We start from the raw sequence: 16,515 nt of genomic DNA, 5'->3' as shown, positions 1-16,515 counted from the left end.
GCCTGTGAAAAAATAAATAAAAGGTTTTGTAAAAGAAACCAATTTCTGCTCTAATTGACAGATTCACAAAGACAATTTAGCAAATGTTACGTTTGATATGCAATGAGAGGTAGAACAGCAGCAAAAAGAGCAGCATACGCACTGACCAACTGCACATTTCACAAGGTTGGCTTCCATAAAATGACTATAATAAATGTTTTATTATAGTCATTTTAGGTTAGTTAGTATTGAACTGAAGCCTGAAGATACCAAGAAGACTCATGATGAAATAAAACCTGTAATCTTGGCCTTGGCGCAGGTGTGTCTCTTTTATGAACAATATAATATTGTGTTGCCTCACGCTTCGGGCCTCGGCGTACGAAAGCGTGTCTAGATTGATAGATTAATCACATCCTTCTCCTTTACTGAATATTTAGAGATATTTCTAATAATCTGACCTTTAATGTGACCTCAGGCATGCATGCAGTACATCAATGTATGTTCAACATCCAACAACAAATAAGATGAACGCTGTGAGCTTTGTAAACGCATTCTGCCACTGTTAATCCGTTTTGAAAATACACACTTAAACTGTTTTTTTTTTTGCCTCAAGATTGAGATTATGATTCAAAGTCCATCCTCATCAATTCCTACCCCCTTCCTGTAAGATTTTAAAACATGTGCTTAAGGGGATGTAAAAGTATATGAAAAAAAAAAACCTCACAATTCAGAAAAATCTTATGAAAACAGTGTCACAAAGGAAAACTAGAAGGAAAACTGTTCTAAACTGCAAATCTAACCGGCCACACTGGTCCCGGCAGGTGATTGTGACACGCTGCGGTCCAGCTATTGACACACTTCCTGCTGTCTATCAGCATCTTGTGAGTTGCGTCACCGAGACTCGAGCATACGTGGGAACCGGTTTCAGCAGTGTGTGTGTGGGGATATGAAAGTGAATACATGCACGCACGAAAAGTTCTTAGATTGAACAGAATAATGGCTGGCAAACAGCAGAGGAGGGCGGATGACACGTCGCTCATTCTCTGCACAGCTGTCAACAGTGATGATTCATTAGAGGGGAAAAAAACAGCGGAGGAGGTGACCTACATGGAGAGGAAGAGCGAGGGAAAGAGCGAGAGACAAAGAGAGGAGGGAGAGTGCGGCAATCTTGTTTCTATTTATGGTTTATCTATTTACCTCCGAGTGGTTTCCTGCTCCCAAACCCTGTTGAAGATTTACAGTGAATGAGAGAAACGCGCCGAGCAGGCTGGAGCGTTTCAGCCCATTACTTTCATGTGATGCAGAAAGCCACGGTGGGCAGGCAGGCAGAAAACGGTTTCAGCCCAGATATATTTGCGTTGTGCTTTCAACAAATACACAATGCCGTTGGACAGAATTAATCATAATATTTCTAAATATATTCTTTCAGCTCTGAAAGTGCTGCAAAGTGGCCTTTCTCTAATGCGATCCATTCATTCACATAATAAAGATAGTGTTGCATTTAGGGTGATGGCGCGTTGTGATGTTTCTGGAAAGAAATCTCAGCAAGTCATGTGAGAACTTATTTTGTTTTATACGAGGACAAATTCCTTACACTCATGAATTTGACAGAAGGAAAATCAATAAAGATGATTTGATCAGATGGTACATGAGTGACTGAAATATTGATACATGATCAGATTATGCTTCTGTATTTTGCAGATAATTGCAGGTTGAAATCAAGATTTTTGACTTTTTATAAAAACACATTGGCTTCTTTTGTTGTCTTCATCAAAATAAGCAACAAACATGTTCTCCCCATCCCTAAAAATAAGCACAAATGGCTTCATTCAACCACAAAACACATTCCATTTGTGTGGTTTTATTTTAATTTCAACTACCGTACTATTGTTTAATAATTATGGATAAAAAAATAAAAAAATAAAAAAAAATTATTGACAATTTTACTTCCTGTTTGACCCCATCACAATGTATATGTGCAAGGAATGTTTGAATGTTTTGTTTTAATAAAGAGTTCCAAAAAAAAATAAAAAAAATAACAATATACAGCAGCATGAAATAAGAAAGATTAATTACGTAAAAACAGATTGAAATGATCGAATAGATATTTATTTCATTCTATGCTCACGTAAAAATAGAGCTATTGTAAAATCTCAAATTGAATATTTCAGTCATTTAATCTATTATTTAAAATCGTAACAATCAGTTTCACCTTTCAGAGACCTGGACGCGTCTTGAGATAAGACGTCTTTCTGGAGGTGGCAAGGCTCGACTTGATAAAACATCCAAGCTGCTCGAACCTTTGACCTTTGGGGACATGAAGCATCTAAAATTACCCTCTAATTTGGTGACAGCACTCTGAAATGGGCCGGTAAATAACTCAGACTACCCGATGATGTGCCGTCTCGGCGCCGCCTCGTCCTAATTGACAAAAATCCTCATGTAAGAAGCTCGTCTCTGACCGGCCACCATATACACAGCTCTCGTTCAGTCTTGACATTAACTGCGTGTGTGTGCCTGTGTGTGTTTATCCGTGTGCACACACAGCTCTGGATCCTCTCCCTGTATTGAAATTATAACGCTAATGAAATCATGGCAGGCATTTGACCTTCTTATCACAAGCAAGAGGAGGAAGAGGAGAGCCAACCACAGAGATATTAGAGGAGTCTGTCTCAGCAGCAAATTCCTCATACCACTAAACACACACAGACCTGCATACACAGCATAAAGCCACACACACATCAGTCGACTCGTGCACAGGGCACTACCCTTTACATTGCAGTCGACGCACAATCGAGCAGACAACTGGTAGCCACTGAGAGGAATTTTCAAAACGTGCATATCTTATTATAGTTATCTCCAAGTCATTAAACCTTAACAAACGCAACTTCGGAGCGATAAACACGCACGTTCTGCACATCGAGAACATTCCTATCCTCTCCCACTCCCAAAATATTCCCTCACAGCGCACAGGTCCGACCCGTACAGATCGGGCAGCATGTTCTGGATGAGTCATAGAGACACTGCATTAGCCTGTCTCCCTGCCCAACGGAAATCTGTCGATCGAGCAGTCTCTCCCTCTCGCCATCCGTCTATCCATCCGTTTGTCGAACCTGTGTTGGCCTGGACAGTCCAGGTCCTTGTGGCCCGCGCTACATGCCAGTAGTATGTCAGGTATTTCAGCTATGCTGAGATTCACATTCATGCCTCGACGGGTAAAAGTGCACATATCTTCTCAAACCTGTGTGGGATGTAATGTTATCTTTCATTGCATAGCATGTTGCAATTCTAGCATGACTTTCTGGTGGCAGCTTCTCGACGGACGTCCTGAAATATTGTTAATCATCTAATTATGGGAGGCTTTGCTTCTTTTTTTTACCCTTTGAAAAGTATATGAAGCGAGGACTGTCTAAATACAGATGATGACAGGGTGCATTGTTTGTCCAGTCCTGGTGTTGGGCCATGTATAATGCATAAAACTAATTGTCATTATTGTCTTTAAATTGCATGCCATTGCTTGCAATCAGAGGAACTCATTTACATAATGCAGCATTGGATGAAAGGACAACATATTTTAAATGCCAAGACATAAATAACCGATTTGTTTTGTTTCCACGGTTCACATCCAGATGATGTTTGGCTCTCATTCCTCATTGGGCAATCACTCCGACGAGCACACAAGTCCTCCCCACGCTGCAGGACGATGGCAGTCTCGCGTTTGTGCTTTTGCATGAGCAGAAACACGGTGAATACGAGGGGAGTTGTTATTTTAATAATTCAGCCCGCTGGCATCCGCGCAGACATCGGCCATTTTGCTTCGCAATTCATTACAGTTGAAGTGCTCTTTGTTCATGTGTGTGTCGCTGCCAGAGCAACATGGCAGAGCCGCATACAGATGGGAAAATGAAGCCGATATTGTCATCGCTGTGACCTGATAGAGACCGCTGAGGAGGCTAAAGGGACAGAGGCTTCCTCAGAACACGGTGTTACGGCTCGAGATGATGCGGAGGGTCTGAGATAGAGGCGAGGTGGCGAAATACTTGGGCTGTGGTAGATGGTGTGGCTTTGTCATGTGGGAGGGGATGCGTGATCCGGGGCAGTTATGCAATTGCAGCATGGTGTACTCAGCTCTCTCACTGCAGCACGGATGTACGGCCAATATGGAGATGCCTTATTGCTGCTGACGGCTACAGAACAGGCTGTTACGGCTCTGTCCCTGCTGCCCACCCCGCCGCCGTTCTTGCCTTCTTCCTGCCCCTGCTGTCTGTCTGTCTGTCTGTCTGTCTGTGCAAAGCTCTGCGAAATGTCATAACCAGTAGAGACATAACACGCTAAAGATTCCATCGACCAAACCTCAAAGACTTATTGACCGATCCCAAAGGACGCGCTATCTGTCCTATCTGCATTGTCCAGAAGAGAGGCGCGTGTGTGCCAGTGTGTTCTTCTTCTGTGCGTGTCTTCATTCATGCTTCTGCTTTTGTGCGTGCGTCTGCAAAATGGATGACCATGATGCAACAGCCGTGTAAATCCCATCAGGCATGAGGCAGAGGCCACCTCTATTATATTTTTTGCACAAAGCAAAGAGAATTAGGATCAACACAAATGTCAGATCTGCAACGTGCACATCCAACCGATGCAGATCAACCAACAGAACCCCCTCTCCCCACACACACACACACACACACACGTGACAGAAGGACAAAACCTCTCTCTCATCCTCACCTCTCTGCCTGTGCGCTTCTCTGGTTCCAGTCCTTTCTCGCCTTCTCTCGCCGGTTCTGGTTGTGGCCGCCGTCGAAGCTGCTGATGGCGTTCTGTGAGGTTGAACCGGATCAGCTCAGCCGTGCTGTTCGGCGGGGAGGAGGATGCTCTCTCCTGTCAGTTTGATTCTCGCTCAATGAACAAGGACAACACGTAGCAGATGTAAGATGGAGGAGAGGATGCGTCACGTCTCAGGATGTTTTTGTCGAGCGCTTCATCCCTTGTTCCAGTCTTTGTGTCCCGTCTGCGTCTTTTGTCCTTCACTCTTCCACCTGTGCCATGTTTAAGAGTCCCCCTCTCCTCTCTGCTTCTCCATCCCCGCACCTCTTCCTTTTATATCGCCGGGCTCCTTCTGGGTGGTGATCTGAGCTTCCCTCCTGGGTTTCTCTGCATGCGCCTCCCTTTCTCTTCCTTAATTCCTTTCGTCTGGTGTTCAGGTAAAACCTCTCTTCTCTTTCTTGCCCTCTCCTCTGCTGTTATCTCTTCTTCTTTTCTCAGCTGCCGGTCATTACTCCTTCTCCTTCGCCTGCTCCACTCGGTGCACCTCACCGTCACACATGCGCAGTCATCACACACACACATGCACTCTCGCTCTGGCTCCCTCCTTATGCATGTGGCTTATTTTGCCTGCCCACCCCCATCTCTCTCTCTCTCTCTCTCTCTCATACATACACACTCCCTCTCTCTCTCCCATTGGTCTTTTTTGATGCAGCACACACTGCAGTACCTCTGCAGGCAGGATCACGTTCTCTAGTCTCACAGAATTGGAGGATTGGAGGCCAGTGAAGAACGGGAACAACATCGCCCACTTTTCACAACCGTCATATAAACTCACTTACACAATCATACACACAGATGTACATTTATACAGAAATATGCATAGATATGCAGGCTTTTCACTGAAAGCACCACAGTAAATGCACTACCACATCTAATACGCTACTAAGATAATTCGTATAGCCAACATATCAAATACAGATTAACATTTAAATACAATTATAACATAAATGCACAACTTATCAACATAGGTACACAACAACTAGCATAAATAGGCAACTTGAAAAATCAAAAATACTACAAACTTACATAATACACAACTACTAACAAATACACAACTGACAACCATGACTGAAGAACGAACACATATAAACAACTACTAGCATAAATACCAACTAGTACACAACAACACACAACCACACAAGTCAAATAAAATACGAAACACATATAATACGATAAGTCAGTTCTAAAATGCTAAATTAATACACACATGGATGGATATATTTACACCATCCAGGCACACAGGAAACAGGAAGCTATTGCAGATTGATCTAATCTGGTCAGCAGATCTGAGAATGAAAACAAAGCAACAATCTATCTATGAGGTGCTGACAGGAAACTTTGGAAAAGGCGATCGATCAAAATCAATACCAGCAAGCTGCATCTCATTCACGATTTCCTAAGTAGAGACTCAGAAATGTTTATGTCAAAGCAGAGGTAACTGAGAAGTTAAACCCCATCGAAGTTGGGTGTGTTTCAGACTCTGCTGTGCCCGACTCGCCTCCTGTGGTTCCTGCGTGTGCTGTAACCCGTGCTCAGGCCCGAAAACCAAAAAGGCTTAGAAAACGGCGTGGCCGATCCTTCGCCGCGCCTGGTTCGGAAAATGGTTTTTGTGGCTTCCCTGGTTGACATGACCTCAAATTGACCTCATTGTATGCACACATTTTACACACACTGTATGATCTGCTCATCTTTGTAACTGCAGAGTTCTTTTTTTTAAATAACTTGAGGAGTATTTATAAAATTCACCCAATACTCAGAATCATCATCCTAAGCTCCAGTCACTGAGCTGCAGAGTGATGTTGCATAACAAGGATTTTAATAAGTTCTGTATCTGCTAAAGCCTGCATGCATGCTGACCAATAAATAATCTTCGGATCAAACTCGAGCAAAGAAAAAAAAACATGATGCGATTTTTCAATCAATGTAAGAGGGTTATGCTTACATAATAATGTAATGAGACAAAGCGTCCGTAAGTCATAGAGTATAGCAGGACATCTGGGGTTAAAGAAGTGTTAGTGGTGGAGTTGGATGAACTTGCTGTAACTTCTCAGAAGTCACATTTTAGAAAGATTGACTGGATGCATAGTCAACACAGGACTAATGCAATAAAGATCCTCAAAATGGCTCGTTGGCACATGATCTTCGGTTATACTCTGCTATCCCTTGTTTCCAAAACACTATTAAATTCACTACTACCGGTACTACTACCTACAACTACTTAAATTCAAAAGCTTCAACACTTCAATATTTAAACTATGATGTCAAACTAGCTTATTAGTAAATAATGTTGCTTTCAAATGTAAGGTACACCAAATACCTCAAACAGTGTTGTTAAGATAGCTGTTCTACAAATAATATCATATGAAGGTCAAGTTATTACCAAAATGTTTAATTTGAAATACAGCAAACTGTAATGTTGACTTTGCATTTAATTAAGTAATCTTGTTTTCAAACAAAAGATCATTGTTCTGTTAAAAAAATAAAGAAATTGCTCCAAAGGTCAAATAAATAGCTTAAAAGCTCAATAAAATACTTTAAGCTGTTAAATTAGCTTTTAATCAGCCTAAATAACATTACCTCCAGATGTAAGGTAGATAGATGTCCATTGTCTAAACACCTAAAACAGTGGCGTTAAGCTTGCTTTTCTGAGATCACCCTGTGCAAATGAATTGTTTTGATTAAGAAGATCTCAATGATATAGAGCTGCAAGACACTAGACACTCTTACAAATTTTAGAATTAAGGAAAGTTGTGGAAATCATTGAATTCACAAAAAAATATAACAGTCTCTCCAGGCCAATTCCTTCTCATAAGTTTGGTGAAAACCTTTTCAATAAATTCTGAAACATCTCTTATTGGTTCTCATTTTATTAATTAGTTATTTTGTCACAGAGATTTACTGATTACAAACATATGTGATAACAAGTTCTGGAAACCAATGACAGGGGTTACAGTCCTGCTATTTGTGATATCTTTTTGTCCTGTGTTTTCCCTTCCCTCATGCTTTCTGCTGTGTGTTTCCAGCCTGAACACACCTGTGAGCGAGCTGACAGGAGCGGTAACGAGACACACCTGATCCTCATTCCCCCTCACGGGGTTTTACGATCACAGATTTAAGATGTGACAGTGCTAATGAAAAAGAACAGAAAAGAAAACAATGACACTAACAAGGATGCAGAAAATACAGAAATGGTAAAAGCTTGTATCTTGGCCAATGAAGTGCACATTATGAATTAAACACGAATGAACATCACAATCACATTCTACGTGTTTTGTGAGAGAAGCATCATATTTTCTGCATGTGAATTTGCACAATCATTGACTTGTGGCTGTGATCACAAATCAAATATTAAGTTTCCATGACTGCATGCATTGTGATTATACTCTCCACAGGAAGACAAGCGTGAGTCACTATTAATGAGGTGTTCTAATTTATATGGCCTTTATTAAAGTTTTTTTTGTAAATTGTACACATTCTGCATCTGCTACATACTCAACATGATTATTTAATAGTTTATTCCCGCTGCTAAATGGCAAACTAAAATGAAAAATGATGTACCTTAATTTATTCAAGATCACATGCTTGAGAGCTCCAGCTCATAATTTCACAACCAATCAATTTCTTTATAATCCATTTAAACATAGATGATTGTATCTCAGATCCTAAGTTGGGCTTCTTCAAGCAAAAAAGCCATGGCAGAAAACAGCAATGCACAGGACAATGAAGGCGTTAGCGTTGACGATGTTCCTCCATAGCAGCACCTCTGTGGTGTCTGTAAGCTTCTCCTGCAGCTTTGCCTGCTCCTCTTCGCTCAGCTTCATGGTGTTATTCTGCTCCAGGCCGCAGAAGCTCATCACCGCCTTCTTGCACAATCCTGGCTCCTCCACGGGTTCTGTGTTGGAATGCACAAAGATGATAAAATGGATTTGCTTATGTACGTATACACTTGTAAATGCATGTAAGCATGTTCTACATGTGATTACCATCAATGCCCATTTTGTTGGAATCTTGTTGGTTATTAACCCAATCGTCCAGTTCAAGATCCACCCTCTCCTCTGTACAATTCCTCAGGCTCCAACACAGTCGGTACAACTAGAAAAGAAACAATCTACGGGTTGAGACTAACATTTTATGGAGTTATTTATTGCAGTGACTCCCAGTGAACCTCCATGTTTATGAAAGCAATGATCTATCCAGTCTCATTACTTACATGCTTGTCAGCGATGGGTTTGGTCATGAGAGAGACTCCCAGGATAATGATACAGGACACAACAAACAGGATGATAGCGAAGTAGAGGTAGTGGACTCCACATATGATGGTGGGACAGTTACTGGGGTTAACACAGCTCCCAGTCCCATAGGCAAACTCAGCAATCATCCTGGTCAGGCCTATAGCCAGGCCAATAACGAGGCCATAGAATGCACCCTGATGAAAGAAAAATACACATTGTCGGTTTAGACTAACCACATGTTTGTCCTCACCCTATCTCTAAGGGTGCACCCAGGCAGCCTTCGGAGGACTCGATAAGACTCCTTTTTCGGCTTGTCGGCATCCCTTATTTCCTTATTCCACCATCAGGATCGGGGTATGCCACCGCGATATGCACAGCATACCCTGTGACCACAGCTCCCCCCCTACCTGCCAGCGGATCCAACTCACCACCAGGTGGTGATCAGTTGACTGCTCTATGCCTCTTTTCACCTGAGAGTTCAAGACACAAGGCCGGATGTCCAATGACACGACAACAAAGTTGATCATCGTCCTCTGGCCTAGGTTGTCTTGGTGTCACTTGCACTTATGGACATATCTGAGCTCAAACAAGGTGTTCATTATGGACAAACAGTGACTAAGCACAGAAGTCCAACAACAGATAACTACTTGCGTTTAGATCAGGGAAGCCGTTCACCCCAATCACCCCATCCAAGTCTCACTGTCATTGCCAACATGAGTGTTAAAATCCCCCAGAACAACAATGGAGTCCCCAGTCGGAGCACTATCCAGTACCCTTCCCAAAGACTCCAAGAAGTTCTGGTACTTTGCAATGCTGTTTGGCCTGTAGGCACTGATCCGCATTGCACAATATATTGCACAGAATTTTAAATGTGTTTGTAAATAAATGATTGTGATGGAAACTCACAGTCTCATTGGCACGTTTGCAGAAGATGGCAAGTACAAAGACAGCTGCAATGGGAGGTGTGAGGTAGCTGGTGATGGACTGGATGTAGTCAAAGAGGTGACCACTCTGGGCTGTCTGCACCACAGGGATCCATGCGATGCTCACAGCAATCAAGGCCAAGATGAACACTCTGTACATAGTCAGGCACAAGCGAGAGGAGATAGAGGCACATAAGAACCACCATCAGAAATCCTTGCCATCAAACTGAACCCAGAATATGTTTTACCTGCCGGCAATCATGAGCTCCCTCTCGGAGGCTGAGCTGCGGATTTTAGTGTAGATGTCCATTGTGAACAGAGTGCTAGAGCTGTTAAAGATGGAGGTAAGTGAGCTCATCAGAGACGCCAGCATCACCGACAGCATAAGACCTCTGAGACCTGAAATAAAATGTTGAACAGATTCACTCAGGGGAAGCATATAAAGCAGAGATCTTTAGTCACTCACCATCGGGCATGAGTTCTAACACCAGTTTAGGATAAGCAATGTTGGTGCAGCCCACACTGGCCCCACAATATTTTTTACACTCTTCTGGTTCCACGCATGCCACCTCATCTGGAATAACCGGAATAAGATCAACAGGGGATCAGGAAACATTCAAATCCACCACTGCATCATTGAAGTGCTAACAACAGGCTTACCGGTGTAGAGGATCCGGCTGATCATCCCAGGGAAAATCATGAGGAACATGGGCAGCAGCTTCAGGTATCCACATAAGATGCACCCTGCCTTAACATGTGATAAATTTTTTCCTGAGAGGCAACGCTGCACAATCACCTGCAGGAATACAGCATAGAATGGAAATCACTGTTGAGATGCTTTTATTTTTATACACAGGATGTGGAGTAAAACAGGAAAAAGATGGAAAATTGGAGCAAAATAGTTTTTTACCTTGCTACTCTTCTACGTCGATACTTGGCGTATACATAGTGTGTAATGTTTTAAGTTTCAAGTAAACCTTTAAAATACAAGAACTGGACTCGTGGAAGTTAACATTTGAATTAGCTCTGAGGAAAAGACAGGAGGCAGAGCATGAAAATGCTGAGGTTCTCCTTGGGAGTGACCAGGTTGGATAGGATTAGAAATGAGGCAATAAGAGGGACAGTGAAGGTTAGACGTTGTGGAGGTAAGGTCAGAGAGGACAGACTTTGATGCTTTGGACATGTCCAGAGGAGAGACAGGGACTTTATCGGTAGAAGGATGATGAGAATGGAACTGCCAGGAAACAGGGCTAGAGGTCGACCCAGGAGAAGATACATGGACGTAGTGAGGGAGGACATGAGTGGCTGGTGCTGCACTGAGATCAGGATCACTCTGCCTTTTAGTCTTATCTCATGGTTTCTCAGTGCATTAAGGTCTGACTAAAAGCTTGTCAGTCCACCAGAACAATTCAGTGATTCTGGCAAAAACAGGCACTTTAACAGTTTTTGTGTTAATGTGTGTACAGATGTGTGGGAATTCATTTCCAATGCGTGTTGATAGCCATTGTTTACTTGTATTTTCTTATAGGTTGCAAGAAGATAGCAGAAGTAAATTGTTCCAGTGGTCACGCCCAACAGTTCTATCCATTTCATAGCTGACCTGATCAGTGCACCAGCACCAGATGGCCAAAATGGTGAGTCCAAACACGAGGCCAGGCCATGGCAGGTCTCCTGTGATTGCATTCCTGAAAATATGAAAGGAGTCCGGCCGAGGCTCATAGCAGCTCGCACTGATGTTAGCTATGGCGGAAGGGGCAGCCAGCATGTAGCGCTCTTGGAAGTTTTCAAAGCCTCCCACTTCATTGAAAGCTAAAGATAGGAGACATGCATCACTCAACAGTTTGGTGTTTACACAGAATCAGTTTTTGCAGAAAGAGCTCTCTGAAATAAATAGGATTGCAATAAGGATTACAAGGAAAATGCCATATTACCAAAACCCATAAGGATGAATGCTCCAACAACCATGATCAATGTCTGTAATGTGTCGGTGTAGATCACTGCAGCCAATCCACCTGAGATACAATCAGTGATATATGTCACTCAAAAGCAACACATTTTATTGTCATCAATGTTTATTAGTAAACATATTGCACAATTCTATGTGCATGATCCAGTTAATCACTCCAAATGAGGTATTCATAATTCAACATCAAGAGGTATTATGCAAGTGCTCTTTCACTGCTAGTTGTGCAAATCTAAAGTTCAGGCGTGGATGCACTATTACGAAACAGCAGCAGAAGGCTATTTCCTCGCAGTCCATGGGTAATTAATCACAATAACACACAGCAGATAACTTGGCCAGACAGGGAATGCACTTGTCTGCATGTCAAAATATGGCATTGACAAGGCTTTACTCCCAGTCATGGCCCCATTGATGTTGTAAAGGAGATAGCTCCACTTGTTTTAGAAACTTGACAAAAATGTGTGAGTTCTGTGGAGAAGGAAATGAATGCATCCGGAGTGGACAGACCTGTTACAGTGTACAGCGCAGTAATCAATAGTAGAATGATAACAGCAAGGTAGATATTTAACCCAAGAGCCAGGTTGATAAAAATGGCACCAGAGAACATGTCTGCCTGAGGGAAGAGGAGAGGAAAAATGCATAATGTTTAATGGTCGGGATACAGAACATCGCTTGGAGTCAAGACAAGACGTCACCGTCACTTACTGAGATCTTGGTGAAAACATAGAGGAAGAGGGAAAGCACAGAGAGGTAGATGCGAATACGCTGCCCTCCAAACCGCTTCTTCAGGTACTCAGGCATGGTAACAACCTAGAATACATGACAGATTTGTGAGTTGATTGTATTCTCCTCTACAGTTGGCGTCATCTACTTCAAATTTTGTTGGGAAAATACATTTTAGCCTGCAGAACATACTATTCCGCTATGGAAAAAATATAAATATTTTAATGATTTAGCAGAAATTCAGAAAGCACATTCTAAACTTTATTTAGGATGGTTATGAATTGATTCTTTCACTACCGAACAGAACACACCTCACCCCAGACCACATTTGCATGCTGCTGGATCTCTGTCTGACCACCACCTACTTCCAGTACAGAGAAAACTACTACAGGCAGAAACATGGTTGTGCCATGGGTTCACCGGTATCTCTGATAGTAGCCAACTTGTATATGGAAGAGGTGGAAAGCAAGGCCCATGACCTATTTTGCAGGGACTACACCCAGCAATGGCTGGTTCAGGTATGTGGATTACACCTGGGTAAAACTCAGGACCCAAGAAGTGGAGGCAGAAAACCCACCCACACCGACCAGTATCTTCTTTTTGATTCCCACCACCCACTGCAGCATGAGTTAGGGGTCATCAGAACCCTGAACCACTGGGCCCAAAACATCCCCACCAGAGTCGAAAGAAAGGCCAAAGAGCAGAAACACATCTGGAATGCTCTAAAGACATGTGGCGATGCAAACTGGGCATTTGTCAAGACCAACAAATATAACAACAAAAACAACCAGGAACAGGAGAGGGAAGACAAACGGAAATCCGTTGACATCTCCTACATTGCCGGTGAAACACAAGATTCCCCATACACTTCAAACCTGGCAACACCCTGAAACAGATACTGGTCCACCCGAAAGACAAAACTCCAGGACACAAACAGAGCAATGTAGTGAACGCTGTCCAGTGCAGTGAAGAATGCAGCGACCGGTACATTGGGGAGACCAAACAACCGCTCCACAAGCGCATGGCTCAACACAGGAGAGCCAACTCCTCAGGACAAGACTCAGCAGTCCATCTGCACCTGAAAAAAACAAAGGACACTCCTTTGAGGACAGTAATGTCCAGGTTTTAGACGGGAAAGATAGATGGTTTGAGAGAGGAGTTAAAGAAGCCACCCCTGAACAGAGGAGGAGAATTAAGAGACACCGTCTATATACAATGCAGTATTGACCTCTTTCCCAAAAATACAAAAAACCACATCCACACCTGGATGCATCTCAGCATAACAGCACACCTTATGGATAATAATGACTCCAGGGGATTCATTAGTCAGGTTGCATGACTGCTGGTGAGCATTAGCATTCGTAAAGGAAATAATAATACTCCTGGGAAGACTGATTGCCTTTGTGGTTTCAGTAACTTCTTTGTTGTTAATTTTCTGCTCCAACAAGAGTATAAGTATCTAAACTCTCTACCAGTCGATCAGAACTGAAGAAGCCTCTCGGATGAAATGTATTCAATCAAACTTGAAAGAATGCAGTTGATTCTTCTTTGTTGCTATTCTTGATATTGTGTTATGCTGTATATGTAAAAAGTGTTTACGCCAGCTTTGATGTAGATCGGCACAAAGAACCATCCCAGTAGAAGAAGCACTATGAGAGCCTGGAACACACAAATACACAACACATTCAAGAAATATCATTCAGAATTTTACAAAAAATATTTCTGCAAAGATGACATAACGACGTAGTGTGTTACTAATTGTTGCCTTTGTGACTGGTTTTTTCAGGTCATTGACAAGTCCCCCCCCCCCATCTAATTCTGATCTGATTCCTTGCCATTCTCAATATCATTTGTAGCACATGAGGGGAGATCTTGCATGGATGAAGACCTCACTCATCTTTTTAAGTGGGATAACTTGCACAATCGGTGGCTGCCAAATGCATTTTTGACCGGACTGTATATCACCTGAATGAGATAATATCTGTGTTTCAGGTTACAAATAAGCTAATAATGATGATATTGGCGCATCAGATGCTAGAACTCACATTCCATTCAAATTCACCGATGGCTAGTCCCGAAGCGGCAGCTGTACCAGCGAGCCCCACAAAGTGGCCACTGCCAATGTTGCTGGCAAAGAGTGATGCTCCGATCTGAGGGGTGCATTGTTTTATTAACTCATAATTAGCGCAATCAATATCATTAGTCATATATCTCTGACAGCATAATGGCTTCAGTGATGTATGATTTGAAGATTAAGACTGAAATTAATTCTGATGAGAGATCAGAGACCATCCCTGATCCTGGGCAGCAAGATACTCACCGGCCACCACACCATACTCCTGCCCGCCAGGAAAAAGCCACCAACAGTGGCTCGGTTGGTGCGAAGCATAGCCTGCAAAGAAAATCTATAAAATGCACCTGTGCATATAATGACAGAATCTCTATTAAAACGTATTCATGACTACAGCTTATTTTGTACACAAGTGCATACTTGACCAAAAGTGTGTGCTGCAAGGGGCTTCCTGTCTCACCTCATCTATTAGTCTGTCCATCACCATGGCAAACAAAAAGGGCTCAAAGCTGATCCCTGGTGCAATCCCACCTCTACGCTGAACTCCCCTGTCACTCCTACTGGACACTTCGCCTGTTGTACATGTTCCTCTGGTGTCTTCCTCTGATGGTGGTCGTTGTTAACCCGGGCCTCAGCCGATCTGGTATGACTTTCATATTGAAGTTGGTTGCATATTTAATTCTGGCAAAGTTTCACGCCGGATGCCATTCCTGCTGCAACCCTCTGTATTTATCTGGGCTTGGATCCAGCTCAAGGGAGACACTGGCTGTGCTACACTAGCTCCTGCTAACCGTGCTACCTATGAGGCTGCATTCTTTAACTCTTTAACAGTATGTCAATAAGTAATTTCATTAATAGATGATATATTGTATTTTTTTCCCTTTGTGACTACAATATATTTTGTGAATACAGTGAAATTAACATGGAGTTAAATATTCAAAGAGAAGAAGCACATGAAGTGTGAACAACTCACCCATATTCCTACACCCAGGACAACCACAAAGTAAATCACAATAACCGAGATGTCCGCTGGATTGTTAATCGAGGTGTTGTTTTTTTTACTACTCCTTATTAGGGATAATCCAACATAATCCTGAGACATTTTGCTCAGACCGGAGGACTGGAGTGCAGGTGTTCCACTCCTCCTCTCCTGGACTGAATGACACCACTGATACTTATGTACCTTGTCTGTGTGTGTGTGTGTGTGTGAGAGAGAGAGAGAGAGAGAGAGGGAGAGCGAGCGAGAGAGAGAGAGAGAGAGGATATAGTCTTGTGTTTGTTTTGTTGTGGTTTTGGGTTGTTCGGGTTAACTTGGTCTTCTTTCCCTGTTGAATGTGGTTGGTAGGAGGCGTGGCAGGTTTTCCATTCCATCCCTGAGATTCAGCTGACGAGACTCACCTGGGTCCGATCTCAGCCCGCTACTTCCACCTGGTCTGGTCTTCACCAGTTTGCGTCTGCCTCGCTGGCAGCTTTAGCCTCTCGTGACTCTGCTCACCAGTGTTTTTTTCTGTGTGTTTGGATTATCCTTCATAGTGGATTCCTATTTTCTTCTGCCGCTACACCTGTGCCCTTTTGTATGCGTTTTTGTTCAGTAAAGCTTTTGAGCTTCAACCCAGTGTCTTCTCTTTGCCTCAACACCAACCTGCACCACCAATGTTTGAAATAACGTATGTGCCAATATAATTGCTGAGCCTGACTGGGGATGTGAAAATGAATGGGTTAAAATGTGTCAGCTTTTAGTGGCTTGCTGTTAATAATCAACCGATGAGGAAAGTAAAGACGCTTGTGTGGATTTCAAACTAA

At 42.7% G+C, this 16,515-nt stretch overlaps 1 protein-coding gene across 1 annotated transcript; it reads right to left on the bottom strand.

The window, feature by feature from the left end:
* Positions 1 to 8,477: 8,477 nt before the first annotated feature.
* LOC137908531 (sodium/glucose cotransporter 1-like) lies at positions 8,478 to 15,814 on the bottom strand. Its single transcript, XM_068752942.1, has 15 exons — positions 15,686 to 15,814; positions 14,962 to 15,033; positions 14,687 to 14,791; positions 14,241 to 14,300; positions 12,624 to 12,728; positions 12,426 to 12,531; positions 11,887 to 11,967; positions 11,556 to 11,764; positions 10,616 to 10,751; positions 10,422 to 10,529; positions 10,204 to 10,354; positions 9,939 to 10,107; positions 9,011 to 9,226; positions 8,784 to 8,892; positions 8,478 to 8,692 (listed from the first exon to the last, which is right to left on the bottom strand). Exons 1-15 carry the CDS (start codon positions 15,812 to 15,814, stop codon positions 8,478 to 8,480), a joined length of 1,971 nt encoding a protein of 656 aa, XP_068609043.1.
* Positions 15,815 to 16,515: the final 701 nt, after the last annotated feature.

The sequence above is a fragment of the Brachionichthys hirsutus genome, chromosome 19, assembly GCF_040956055.1.
Source record: "Brachionichthys hirsutus isolate HB-005 chromosome 19, CSIRO-AGI_Bhir_v1, whole genome shotgun sequence".
Taxonomy (NCBI): Eukaryota; Metazoa; Chordata; class Actinopteri; order Lophiiformes; family Brachionichthyidae; genus Brachionichthys; species Brachionichthys hirsutus.
This window is presented reverse-complemented; position numbering and strand designations above follow the sequence as displayed.